Below are 13,516 nucleotides of genomic sequence, written 5' to 3'. Positions count from 1 at the left end.
AGAGAGAGGGGAGAGAGAGAGAGAGAGAGAGAGAGAGAGAGAGAGAGAGAGAGAGAGATCTGGGGTTCAGGAAGGAGCTTGGTGTGTGAATGCCAAGCTGGGAACCTGAGTGAGCCCGGAGGTAATATTTAAGGGTAGGGGTTGTGCGACTTCTACCAAGGACCAGAGAAGTTTGCAGGCTGAGTCTTGGGCTGCTCCCGCAGAAACATCTTTAATTCTACAATGCTCTTGTGGGGAAAATTGCATCAACAGTAGCCAGGAGCTCAGGAGAAGAAACGAAATTTTACTGACACTTGTGGAGCCCAGAGGAGGAATCTCCAAGTTGGAGGTACTGTTTATAGAGGTTGTCTTGCTTATAAGGCAGCAAAGAAAAGAAGCAAGGCGACCAGCTTTGTTGAAGGCTACGGGACAGGGGGTGTCTCATGGTGAGCAGAGCTGGGTGCAGCGAAGTTGTTTTCAGCACATCCACAGAAGCTTCAGCTTGGTGACAAATCATATGCCTTGGCTGAGTTCAGTGGCAGAGGACGGAAGGCCTGCAGCCTCACCGAACAAAGTGGCTGCAGTTAGGTTAGGATTTCTGCTTCTATGCCACTTTCTGACACACCACCAATAACCCCTTGTGTTAGACGGGGCTTTCCAAACAGACAGAACCAATTGGCAAGGAGAGAGGGGATCGATGGGAGAGTGGGTCCACGGTCCATGTGATTTGGGAAGTGGAGGAGTCCTGGACAGGCCTCGGCGGGCTGGAGCGTGGGATGCTGCTAACAGGGCAGAGAGCTGGAGAGGCGGGCTGGAGACCTGGAGTGCAAGGGCCACAGAGCCAGGCTCCGATGGCAGAGGACAGAAGAGTGTACCACTCCTACAGGACCCAGCCGGTGAGCTGGTGCTTTGCCACCGAGTGTGTGTCCTCCTCGCTCGGTCCCCTGATTCCCCTCAGTCTCTCCTGGACATTTCAGGTATGCCCAGAAGGACTCTTCTAATCCAGTACACTCTTCTGAAAGGTCTACTCATGTCCCTTGTGAATAATTGTGCCCTTGAGCGCCCTTCAGCGTACTGTAACAGCACATGTTAAGCCTGTCGTAGCAGCTCTCCTACTTGAAATAATCATTGCCAATGTTTCAGCTCCTGCCCAGTGCTAACCTCTTACACCCGACACTATGATAACAGCGCCACCCATGAATAGAACATCCAAGTCTGGATGGCTGAGACTTCATATTCCTTGCTTTATGAATCATTTTAAACTTGAATTTTTATTTCCTCCAGGTTTATCTCCCTCAAATGTGAGCCTGAATCTATCAAAAATGATTTTGAAAAGTCCAATCTGAGACCGCATATTGGACCATCAAATATAAGAAATCAAGATGGTAAGTCAATAGGTAGTGCTTTGTATAACATATTTACTTCTCTTTTGATGTATTAATATTGCTTTTAATATTTTTATTAATATATTAAAATTCCTGATGTCTATTGAAAGCATTTGCATGAACAATAAAGAATTTACCAGGGCTGGCCAGATAGCTCAGCGGACTAAAGCACCTGCGCAGACAGGCGCAGGGACTGGAATTCCATCCCCGGAGTGCTGTGCCAGCCCTGTCCCGGGGCGTGCTGAGATGGCGATTGAGACTGGGCGTGGTGGTGCACCTGTAATCCCAGCACTTGGGAGGCTGAAAACAGGAGGATCACTACGAGTCCAATCTGTGTAGTGAGACCCTGCAGACCCTGTTAAGAAAAGAATTTACCTATGAGAAGGGAAGTTAAATATTGTATTAGCAACAGTTTATACAATCACAAGATACTTTTTTTTGTATTTAGTAGAGGGTCTATAGGGTCTACAGGGACTCACTACGTAGATCAGACTTGTAGTGATCCACTGTGTTCAGCCTTCCAAGCGCTGGGATTACAGGTGCGTGCCACCATGCCCAGTCTCAATCGTGGTCTCAGTGCACCCCCAGGGGTGGGGGCAGCATGGCACAAGGGGAATTGAACCCCGGCCTCTATGCTCTGCCAAAGCAGGCGCTATAGTCCTCTGAGCTATCTGGCTGGCCCTCACAAGATACATTTTCATGAATGTATTTTCATTTTTTTGTGTGTGTGTTGGGGGGGTGGTCATCTTTATTTCTTCCGGAAGAAAATGTCAGTGTCCTTTCAACTCAATCTTTAGTTTCCTTGTCATTGTTAGATGAAGCCAAGTTTGGGTGGCTAGCTCCACAGCTTCTCTGCCTTCTCTCAGGTTTAGAAGTTTGAGGGGGCTGGAGAGTTATGAACCAGCATTCTGGGTGCTCGCAGGACTTCAGGGTCCCTTGTGGCCTTGGTTTCCCCCCTCTGCCTTTGTCACAGCGTGTCACCAGCCTGTTTTTTTTTTTGGCGGTACCAGGGATTGAACTCAGGACCTTGAGCTTGCCATGCAGGCTCCTACTCTACTGTGCTATCCCCCTGGCCCCTCACCAGCCTCTTTGGTCCCTGCTTCCTGTTCCCACTCTGCTGCCCCACATTGCCTCTTCCTGGATCCTGCTTCGTGATCTACTTTCTCAAAAGCTTTGTTTACGCCTCAATTCTTGCTTCAGGCTCCCTACTCTGGCCTGCGCCCTGCCCACTATTCCACTGAAGTCATGCGACTGTGGTTTCCAGTGGCCTCGTGTTGCCGTATTCATGGGGCCCTTTTCTGTCCCCATTTTCTTCCACCTTTCTCCTCTTTCTTCTGAAAACTCACCTCCTCGGGCGTGTGGGACCCCCAGCTGTGTTCCTGTAGTCTCTCCTCTCATTTTTCTTAGTCTTCTCCAAGTTTAAAACACTGCCCCTGTCCCCAGCTGGTCCCTGCCCGCCTGCGCCTGCACTCTCTCCTCAGCGACCACGTCTAGTCTTTCGGCTAAAATCTCACATGCTCTTCACTCTTTCCGTTCTATCTGCGGGCAGGTCAGATGCCTTTATCCAACTTTCGCCTCCAGTTAGCCTCAGACGCCTAGCACAGCGCTCGGATGCGGATCCCGCGGCCACCCCAAGCTCCCCTCGCGCCTCCTCCTCCTCCCGCAGCGCCCTGCTCTGCGCTGCAGCTTCTCCGGTGACCAACCGAGGCGACCGCCTGGCCGCTCCTCCCCCAGCGCGTCCTCACGCCTTTCCGCTCTCGCTCATCTTGAATCCACCTGCCACAGTTTTGCCGTCACCACCCTAACGCAAATCCTCATCCTGTCTCCTTGCACAGCCCCAGGGGACGACAGGCTTTTATTCTTCCATTCTTGTCCTCTTTCCAATCAGTTGCCTTCTTCCCGGATAAACCGTTTTAAATTAAGAAATAACATTTAGAGAGAAAAATGCGTGCGGCCTATACGTGCCTCCGGTGCTGCTTTCAGAAGCGCTTCTTTAGCTTTATCTATTTTGAGCTCTAGAGAATGGTGAGCTCTAGGGACACAGTACTTTTTCTGTGTGTGCGTGTGCATGTATGTGTGTGTGCGCGTGTGCATGTGCGTGCACGGCATGTGCACGAGTGTGCGCGCGTGCGTGCGTGCGTGCGTGTGTGTGTGTGACTGGACATTAAACCCAGGACCTGGAAAGTGCTCTGTCCCCGAGCTGCACCTCCCACGCCAAAGGCATAAACGCGCATAGCGTGAGGACCCTCACAAGCCCCCACACCTGCACGAAGGACACGGGTCAGAGGAAAACACCGCCAACACCACGACCTTTTCCAGATCCCTTTCCCAACCTTTCCCGCCACTACCCAGCTTCCTTATTTACACAGCCCTCTCCAAAGAATATAGCGTGCTTGTTTTTCTCTGTTTCTCTATGAATATAGTCACGCTTTATGTCTTTATTTGTATTTGCTTTTTCTCCACATTGTCTTTGAAAAACACACTCGTACTGTGTGGGGAGGCAGTTCTTCTGTTTTGTAAGGAAAATACTCTGTGGTGTGAATTCATCGCAACTTGCCCTACTCCCACTGAAGTGGGGGGCTTTAGCATCTCAGCCACAATGGTGCCGCAGTGGACACTGGTGTGTACGCACCCCCTGGGTACACGAAGGGCATCTCCAGGGCACGGATGCGGGGTTTTATTGCTGGGCACCTTTATCTTCAGGTATGACCAGAAGTGGCCAACTTTCAGAAATGCTTGCGCCCTTTTATGCTCCCACTGGATTTGTGGGGTGTCGCTGTGCTTCTTTGCTAAGGGTTGGAATTGCCAGTTCTAAAATTTTGCTAATCTACTGGGTTATGTAGAGTGGTACACAAACGCAGCTTAACTTGCATTTCTGTGCCTACTTAGTAAGATTGAGGACTCTTCATCGGCCTATTGATCAGTTAAATATGACTTCACTGATTTATATTTATTGAGCATGACTATATTAAGTGTAAATTATACTTTTGGAAATCAGAGCCAGGGAGATAGCACAGTATAAGTGCCTGTTTGTCAGCGCAAGGTCCTGAGTTCGATTCCCCACTACCAACAAAAAAAAAGGATCAACTCTTAGAAATCATCCAAGTTTAATTCACATTAACATTCAACTGTTGTCCTTTTCTCATCCCTAGTATACGTGTTATGAGCATCTTTTCTTTTTCAATGGATTCTTTTTTTGGGGGGGAGGAGTTTCTTTTCACTCTTGGGGGAATCTCTGATGAACAGAAAATTTTCACTTTAATAAATTCAAATATACTAAATCTTTCCCTATCTAAGCAAAGCTTTTTGTACCATGTCTAAGAAATCTTTCCATACTTTGTGAACACAAAAAGATTCTGTTATTTGTCTAGTAAAAGGTTTGGGAATCAGTTTTGAGTGAGATAAGGTCTAATTTAATTTTTTTTCAGCAGATTTTTCTTTTAAGGCTATTCTTTCCCTAACCCCTAAATCTTTGTTCTGGAGTTTTTATTCTTTTTAATGAGATTATTTTGTCTGTTTTTTTCATGAGCACCACACAACATTAATTTCTGTAGCTTAAAATTCCAGAGAACAAGGCCTCCTACCATATTCTTTAAGAGTAGATAGCAATTTTCTGTTTTCCAGTTTGTCTTCCATCACCAATTCGCTGTATAGAAATAAACGTCCTAATTCAAAATATATAGGGCTTTCCTGTTTAGCGTTTGCTTGCTGCTTGCTAGCTCACTTACACTGAGGTTAGCAGGTATATGTGCTCCGTATGACTTGGTAATAGGACTAGTAGACAGGACGTAAAGTTCTATTATGCAGCAAGGACAGCGGCCTCAAAATGGAGTCAGGAGGCCCCAAGTGGAGGCTGCTGAGTGAGGACCCTCCAGGGACCTTTCACACACACACGCGCGCACACACACATGCACACACACACACACACACACACACACACACGCACATGTGCACACCTGCAGGGGTCCTGCACCTATGAGGCCTGCCCAGAGCAGGAGCAGACGGGCCACTGGCTCAGGCATGGGCCCTGTACGGGCACTGCGTGAATGCTGCATGGATCGGACCCTTAACAAATCTGTAGCCTATAGGACAGGGTGTGTTTCTTACATAACTGGCGGAGCTCCCTTCTAAGCTTCGTAAAAGCCCTAGACCAAGAGCCCTCCTGGGCAGCCCACTCAGGAGCCTCCCCGCGAGAGGGCGCTTCACTGCCTGGCCTTCACACCTGCTGCTTTCTTGACCTCGTATCTTTTAAATGAGTTTGCTTGCTCCCTCCCTCCTGTGTCGGTTGCTGCATTCTTTGTCACCGTGGGGCCTGACCCTGGTGTTTGCTAACCCTGGTGTTCAGTCCTATGTAATAAGTTAATCTCTGTATTCTCACCCAGTGTCTGGTCAATTGTAAATGCATCTCTGACTCTCTGAGTTTTGTTTTGAGGCAAGGTCTCATTAAGTTGCCTAGTTTGGACTCCAACTTGCGATCTTTCTGCCTCAGCCTCCTGAGTCGCTGGGATTTTAGATGCCAGGGCTATGTCTTGTACTTGTGGGTACTTGTGTCTTTTGGGTCAAATTGCTTTGCTTTTTTTTTTTTTTTTTTTTTTTTACAACTCTTCCATATCATTACCGAGATTTCTGCTTGCTTATTCTATCATTTGCCAAGAAAATTCCAACTTGTTTTCCTTGAGGTAAATATATCCTATTTTTATCTCTTGTAAACATTTGACTGCTAAATTTAAAGACTGAAATCTATTTCTCTTCTTTGGAATGGAGCATTTAGTCTACTTACATTTAATGCAATTACCAATACCTGTAGATTTATTAATTTGTTTTTGTGGCTGGCTCAGCCCACATTGGGGGAGGGGTTTGTGAGCATGTGCTGCCGGGGAGAGAACCCCAGTCCTCGCGCTTGCCAAGCAGGAATTTATTTATTTATTTTTAATTTTTTTTTAAATTTTTTTTTTTTGGTGGAACCGGGAATTGAACTCAGGCCCTTGTGCTTGCCAGGGAAGCACTTATCCCACTGAGCCATCTCCCCAGCTGGAATTTATTTATTTTTAAAATTAATTTTATTGAGAAACAAATAGCAATGAGATAGTTTCAAAACCGATTAGTAGGGCAGTTTCAATAATTAATATACTGTATATTATTGTCTTCGTAATGATTATTCATAGTATAAGATGCAGACGTGCTATCCTGTCTAAAAGACAGGTACATTTCTTTTCAAGCAGGAGTTTAAACCACTAAGCTATCTCATCAGCCCTTAAAGACAATAATTTTGATGTAGTTTTTTTGTTTCCATCTCATTTTTCTTGAAAGGACCTTTTACTAAAATTGATTGATTAGTTGATTGATTGATTGTAATACTCAATAACCCACCGCCTTCATACTGAGGTACATCTTCAACCCCTTTTATCTTTTATTTTGAGACAGGGTCTTACTAAGTTACTAAGTTGCACAAGGTGAACTAGACACATAATCCTCCTGCTTCAGCCTCCTGGGGCGCTGGGATGACAGGCCCGTGCCTGCAGCACACCCATGCCCGCTCGTGACCTGGTATTTCAGAGCAGTTCATGGTGAAATCGAGCGGAAAGCACGTATTTCCCACTTACTCCCAGCCTCCACCCCCGCACGCTCGGGCCCCTTGCTGCCACCTGGTGTCGTACACGCCGTGGGTCTAGAGCAATACCTAATCACATGGGCCTTGCATGGTGGCACCAGGCAGGGGGGTGGCACGGCCTAAGAATTCTGTGGCTTCTTTCTAGTCAGCCGTTCACCTCCCGGACCTCTGCTGACAGCAATGTGCACGTCTCCAGTGCTGTCCCTTTCCCAGAATGGCTTGGGGTCCTAGAGTGCGTGGCCACCTCCCAAGCCACTTCCACCGTCCCAGCAGCCACGGCTCCTTCGTGTGTTTCCATCGTGTCTCAGCGCACTTCTTTTTAGCATCAAATGCTGTTGTTACCTGGGCATAAATCACTGTCCTCCCCTCTAACTTTTCATACTATATATTTTAAACATGTGATGCGATTTACTACTCGAGTTTATGTCCGATGAAATTTTTACCTCTTTGTGTACATCTGGTATCAATTTTGGCCTTACAAGTTTTTCCTTTACAATCTCCTTCAGTGTGTGTCTTCTTAAGGTGAGCACTCTGAATTTTTGTGTGTTCACACTGTCTTTATTTCACTTTTATTCTGGAAGGAAGAATATCTTGTTGAATGTAAAGTACCCCGTTGGAAGTTAACTTTCTTCTCGACACTCTGAAAGTACCCTGCTGCTGCCTCTGGCTGCCCCTCGGAGCAGATGGGCCATCTCTTAGGGCTGTTTTTAGGATTTTCCTTTTTCCCAGTCTTGCGCATCTTGCTCACGATGTGTGTAGGAACCACCTGATTTGTATTTATATTGCTTAAGATTCATTGAAAAGCCACGTAAAGCTGTAAGATTCTTTTGTAAAACTGTGTTCATCTCAGGAGCCGTTCGTGAGTTCTGGAAGCCTCAACCATAGTTACTCAAAACCCATCTCTGTCGGAATCTCACCCTTGGCTGGGGAGATAGCTCAGCAGTCTGAGCGCCAGCCTGGCAAGTGCAAGGACCCAGGTCCAATCCCTGGCACCGCATGCCGTGCCAGCCTCCCACTGAGCCAGCCACCCAAACCAGGCCTGGTGGCGCACGCCTATAATCCTAGCACTGGGAGGCTGAGTCAAGAGGATCTCTGTGAACCTCAGCTGCATAGCAAGACCCTGGACCAAACAACCAACCAAACAACTAAATTTAAAATAAGAGAATCTCCCCCTCCTGCGGGAGAAGGGAGCCAGACCTCAGGGAGGCTCTGTCTCTCAGCCTCGCCCCTGCTTTGCCTCTCCTTTTATCTTTTCCTGACAAATTGCTAATTCTTCTGATCTATATTCTATATTTCTGTCTTTCTCTTTTAGTGTACTGAATATCTTCAAGTGAAGAAAAATACACACAATTTAAAAATACATCAGAAGAAGAAATTAGGAATACGCCCTTTTCAGATCTGCCTTTTTACTTTTACGTTGAAGTTCCTTTCGGTATTTTCAGTCTTGTCTCTTCTTCCTTTTGAAAATGTGGCTGACCTACTTGCTGCTCACGCAGACAGCTGCAGTCCCTGTGGGTCTGTGCTTCCTGTTATTTCTGATGTTTCACTTTGTCCTTTTTCTTCTTCTTTTTTCTCTGAGGCATGGTTCTGCTATGTAGTTCAGGCTGGCTTTGGACTTATCGGGTGGCCCAGGCTGGCCTCGAACTCACAGTGATCTTCCCGCCTCACCCTCTCAAGGGCTGGGATTACAGGCTGCGCCACCACTTTTCTAGCGCGTCCTTATGTGCCTTGTTGCTTTTGCATGTGTGCTGGATGTAGTCTGGAAAGTTATTCATAGGACTAGGTCACTAGGACCTTACTCTGGGTAGTTTTACTGTTCTTGCCAGGCCACTACTTGTCAAGACATATCTTACCCTCCTTCCGAGTTATCACTGTCCCTCGAACACTGAGGGGACAGGAGCGCTGAGGGGACAGGAATGCTAGCCCAGATGTACATATGCAAGTTTGCGGATTCAGGCTTCTCTTACGTTAAGGTTGTGACCCTTCAGGATTTCAGCACCGTGAATACATGCGGCGGTTTCCTGGAGGCTGGAGAGGAAGAATACATCAGACATTCCACCCTCGGGCCTCTGGGCAGCTTTGGACTTCTGTCTCAGTTCCTGAGGCTTCTAAATCAAAGCAAGACTGCTCACCATAAATGCAGGACCTCTTTTCGCATGGAAGCGGCTCTGTACTCTGGGCCTGGGGATCTCAGCTCTTCTTCTCGATTTAGGGAGCAGAAGTCTGCAATGTTCTTTTGGGACTGTCTTGCTCTGTAGGGCAGGCTGGCCTTGAACTCACAAGGTGGCCCAGCCGGGCCCAAGTTGCAGCCATCCTCCTGCCTCAGCCTCCCAAGTGCTGGGCTCACAGGTGTATGTAACCATGCCCAGCTTCTTGTAGTGCTTCTGACTATGTATTTAATTTTTGCTTGAAAATCTATTTCATCCAGATTTTTCAGTTGCCTTCAGTAGGAAAGCTGGTACTAATTGCCCGAGCCTCCCTAATGGTGGTGGACATTTCTAATCCACTTTCCTTTGTAAAATCATAGTGAGCCTGTTAGCATCGGCCGCTCATCTCCTGACGGAAGCTTCTTGAGTGGCTCCTCTTCACCCTCGTGTGAGACCTGCTCGCCTTACACAGGTGCTGCATGCTGGGCCCACAGTCCACACTCTCAGCCTCGGACCCGCCTCCCTGCCTTTCCCTGGACCGCATCTTCACTGCCTCTTCTCAGTGCAGCTGAGAGTACACTATCTGTGTACTCTAAAAGCGTGCATGAGATGTTAATCTAGATTAGCCACCTTTATAATTGGGGATGTGAAAATGTGGGTGGAGAAAATACTTCTTTTTTAAAGGCTTTGGTATTCACCAAGGGCCAGAGATAGAGCTCAGTGGCACAAGCACCTGGCTGGCAAGCACAAGGTCCTGAGTTCAAATCCCTGTATCAAAAACAAACCAAGAAAGGTATTCACCAAAAGATTGTTTGTTCATTTATTGTACCAGGAATCGATTTTAGGATCTTGCATTTGTCAGGCAGGTCCTGAGCTCATGAGCTGTATTTCCAGCCCGAAAGTTTATTTCAATAGCATAAATGATTTCACATAATTCCTATTTTTCCAAATGTAAAACTATATTATATAATACTAAATGCTTAAAATATAATGCTAATAAAAATTCATTCTTAAAGGAAATCACTTTATAATAGATTTAGCTCCAAAAATATAAACACATTACATATGTTGGCAGATAAGGTTATTATTAAACTATGTTCCCCAAGATGTACTATTATTAGAGGAGAATGACTTAGTGGATTTAATTAGAAGTCACTGAAGAGAATGAAAACACCTTTGTGTTTGGATTTCTTTAGAGTCAAAAGTAGAAGAAAATCTAAAATCAAGACCTAGAAGACACTTTCGTTATCTGAAGGACGGCACTGAGGTAGGCTTAACCTGCACGCTTACGGTTATTTAATACAAATCTCTGGCAGCCCTGAGCGCTTTATGTACGTCCCAGTAAATCCACATTGAAATGAATTGCAGAATTAAGGTGCAGTGTGTAAAGTGGTTTCCTCCCTGACAGTATTTAAATCTCTATGGGGACAATGGAGAAGATGATATATTTTTTCTTAAGACATAAATCTATAGGCGTAATTTAGACATTTTATCTAATTAGGTTTATAACATAACAGTGTGCGCACATATTAATCTGGTAATCTGTAGCCAGGACCGTTTTTGAGCAGGCTGTGTTTAAATCCAAATTTTTCATGACAACAATGTCCATAGTAGAATCACACTGTTAGCTCTTGGTAATCCCTGAGAGGGGCCTCCTGGACACCGGGGCAGTGAGCGACAAGGCACGAGTGCAGCGCACACCGGGTTGGGATTAGGTGGAGTCCCTTTTGGGGACTGGTGAGGCAGAGCAACCCAGAGAATCCGAGAGGGAGAGACACTTAGGATGTTCTAGGTACTGATTTATTTATCACTAACTCTATTGCCAATATGGAGAAATATGAAAATATATGTATTTTGTAAACATAATTAGTAACAGTTATATTTTGATTGCATAGTCTTGCTTTTTGGGTTAAAAAACATTAACACTAATTATAAAACTCAAAGTGCTATTCACAGTATTTATATTATTGTATGTTGTAAATAATCATCAGAGTAGAACAAAGTAACACTGTAGGATTACCTTTCTTCTTAATGGGTACAATAGAAAAATAACAGGTTTCCTTTTCTTATTTTCTATCAGTTGATAAAAATAATGCCAAATGAAAATAATGAACTAAACATAATGCAAATAGTGCTTCTCTTAGATCATTCCCGTCTTGCACATTTTCAAGGCTGCTTTTTTCTAGAACTTCTAAGGTAGTTTTTCTTAGAGAACCTGATGATACCAATAGGAAACGTCTTTATTGTGCTATTGTGGCTCCATTTTAAACAAAATTGACTCTCAGTAACCAAATGAATAAGTATTGTTAACATTATTTTATAAAGCAAAAGAAAAGTGACATAAGGAAAATAGATAACATGTCTGAGATCAAACAAAACCCAGAAGAATGCAGAAGACGCTAGCAATCTGAGTCCTGCTTTTACCTCCAAGATGCGCGGCTTCCCCCAAGGAAATGTGTAACTCGCGCGGTGTGAGGGCGGGATCCATGTCTTCCATGCTGTGTTCGTGGGTGGGGGGAAGAACTGCCCTTGAGATTTAAACTTGACCCCAGCCTGGCTGCCATCCTGCCTCCTGTTGTCACCTGGCTCACTCTACTCCTGGCAGTTTCCCAGATTTGAGGACTACACATCTTTTACTTCTTCTTGGATTTCATCTTCTTTTCTATAATACATTTTCAAGAAATTTTCCTAGAAAGCCGGGCATGGTGGTGCGAACTTGTAATCCCAGAGTTCAAGAGGCTGAGGCAGGAAGATCACAACAAGTTTGAGACCAGCCTGGGCTACAAAGTGAGCTCAAGACCAGTATGAACTGCACAGTGAGACTCTGTCTCTGAAAAAAAAAAAAAAAAAAGAAAGAAAGAAAGAAAAGAAGAAAAAGAAAAAGAAATTTTCCTAGAAATGACATCTTAATCACTTCCCCATCCCTTAAACAAAACACCCAACAACCATAGCTTCAAGTGGGAGGCCTACTTTGGCTCACAGTTTTTAGTCCATGGTCCGCAGCCACAAGGCCTGGCGGAGGAGGGCTGCACCCATCAAGGTGGACCGGAAGCTGAGAGAGCCAGGAGCCAGGACAGAGAGATGCCTTGCAGGCCCTGCCCCATGGCCTGAACCTCCACCTGGACCCTACCTCCTAACAACACATTTAGCTGAACTCACCATGGGGGAGCACAACCCCCCAACAGCCCCGCTCCTGGTGCATGAGACTGGCACATGGATACCTGAGGGTGGATTTATTTTTCACATGCACTTGGTTGCTAATATGACTAAGTAGCATGAGAGGTTTTTCACAATCATTTTTTCTTTAACCCTTAAAGCTGTTGTTCACTGCCTTCTGTAATTTAATGTTGCTTTAATTTTTTTAAAAACCTTTTATTTGTTTATTTGGTACAGGGTCTCGCCACACAGCTCGGACTTATAGTGATCCTCCTGTCTCAGCCTCCCCAGTGCTGAGATTACAGGCATGTGCCACCACACCCAGTCTCACTGGTCGGTTTGGTGCACCCAGAACTCCTGGGCCTGCACAACATGAGGTGCCAGGAATCGATCCCAGGTCCTTGTGCTTGCCAGGCAGACATTTAGACCACCAAGCTATCTTCCCAGCCCGAATGTTGCTTTAAAATGTTCTCAATCTTAGTAAGTTCACCTTATTGCTTTTACTAAAACCTCTCTTAGAGTTACTCTGAAAGGCCTTGAGGATGTGCCTTGCTGCGGCAGTCCCACTTCAGCGTGTCCTGCACAGTGCTCAGCAGACGGCTGTCTTTAGCACCCCAGGAGGCCTTCCGATTGTCCATTTCCTCTGAATGGCCACCTTCTCTGCGTCTGTGTCTCTGCCTCTGCCTCCGTCTCTCCCTGCCTCCCTCTCCCTCCCTCTCTCTAATTTGCCCTCTGTGATGGGCATTTTCTTCCAGCCCTTTCACAGCATCATTGTTGGGCATTCATACTCTAAATTCCCAGTGTTTCTTTCTTATTCTGAGGATTGCTTTTCCTGTATAAAATCCTGTCACATTTGTTCTCAAACTGTTCTGATGCTATTCAAGTTAACTTTTGGAATTTCTTTTCTGTTTCTCAAATTACCTGTTTCCTCTGGTCCCAGTGTTCATTTTGCTCATCCTCGTAGAGATCTTCGAAGTCTTGATCACCACTTGTTGCCATGGTAGGAGATTTCCCTTCAAAATTCACAGGCTGAAATGAACTCCTAGCGCAATGGTGTTAAGAGGTGGGACCAACAGGAGGCTTCAGCAGGGGTGGGACCTTAGGGAAAGCACAGGCAGACGTGTGACAAGCCAGCCGGGATGTGGCATCTTGGGCTGTGGGCCACACACCCCTAACAGACAGTCAGGAGCCAGCCTCCGGGGGCACCCGGGATGGGGAGGGGGGAGGGAGGGGGAGGG

General features: G+C 46.0%; 1 protein-coding gene across 1 annotated transcript in view; it reads left to right on the top strand.

Annotated features, from left to right (window-relative positions):
* CUNH1orf141 (chromosome unknown C1orf141 homolog) overlaps positions 1-13,516 on the top strand; it is a 40,273-nt gene that overhangs the window by 8,435 nt on the left and 18,322 nt on the right. Inside the window, exons 4-5 of the mRNA XM_023718304.1 lie at positions 1,264-1,376; positions 10,319-10,389. Of these exons, the coding sequence (XP_023574072.1) occupies positions 1,264-1,376; positions 10,319-10,389 (184 nt within the window). The remainder of the gene's footprint in view (positions 1-1,263; positions 1,377-10,318; positions 10,390-13,516) is intronic.

Source organism: Octodon degus, unplaced genomic scaffold (genome assembly GCF_000260255.1).
Source record: "Octodon degus isolate 3935 unplaced genomic scaffold, OctDeg1.0 scaffold00057, whole genome shotgun sequence".
NCBI lineage: Eukaryota > Metazoa > Chordata > Mammalia > Rodentia > Octodontidae > Octodon > Octodon degus.
This window is presented reverse-complemented; position numbering and strand designations above follow the sequence as displayed.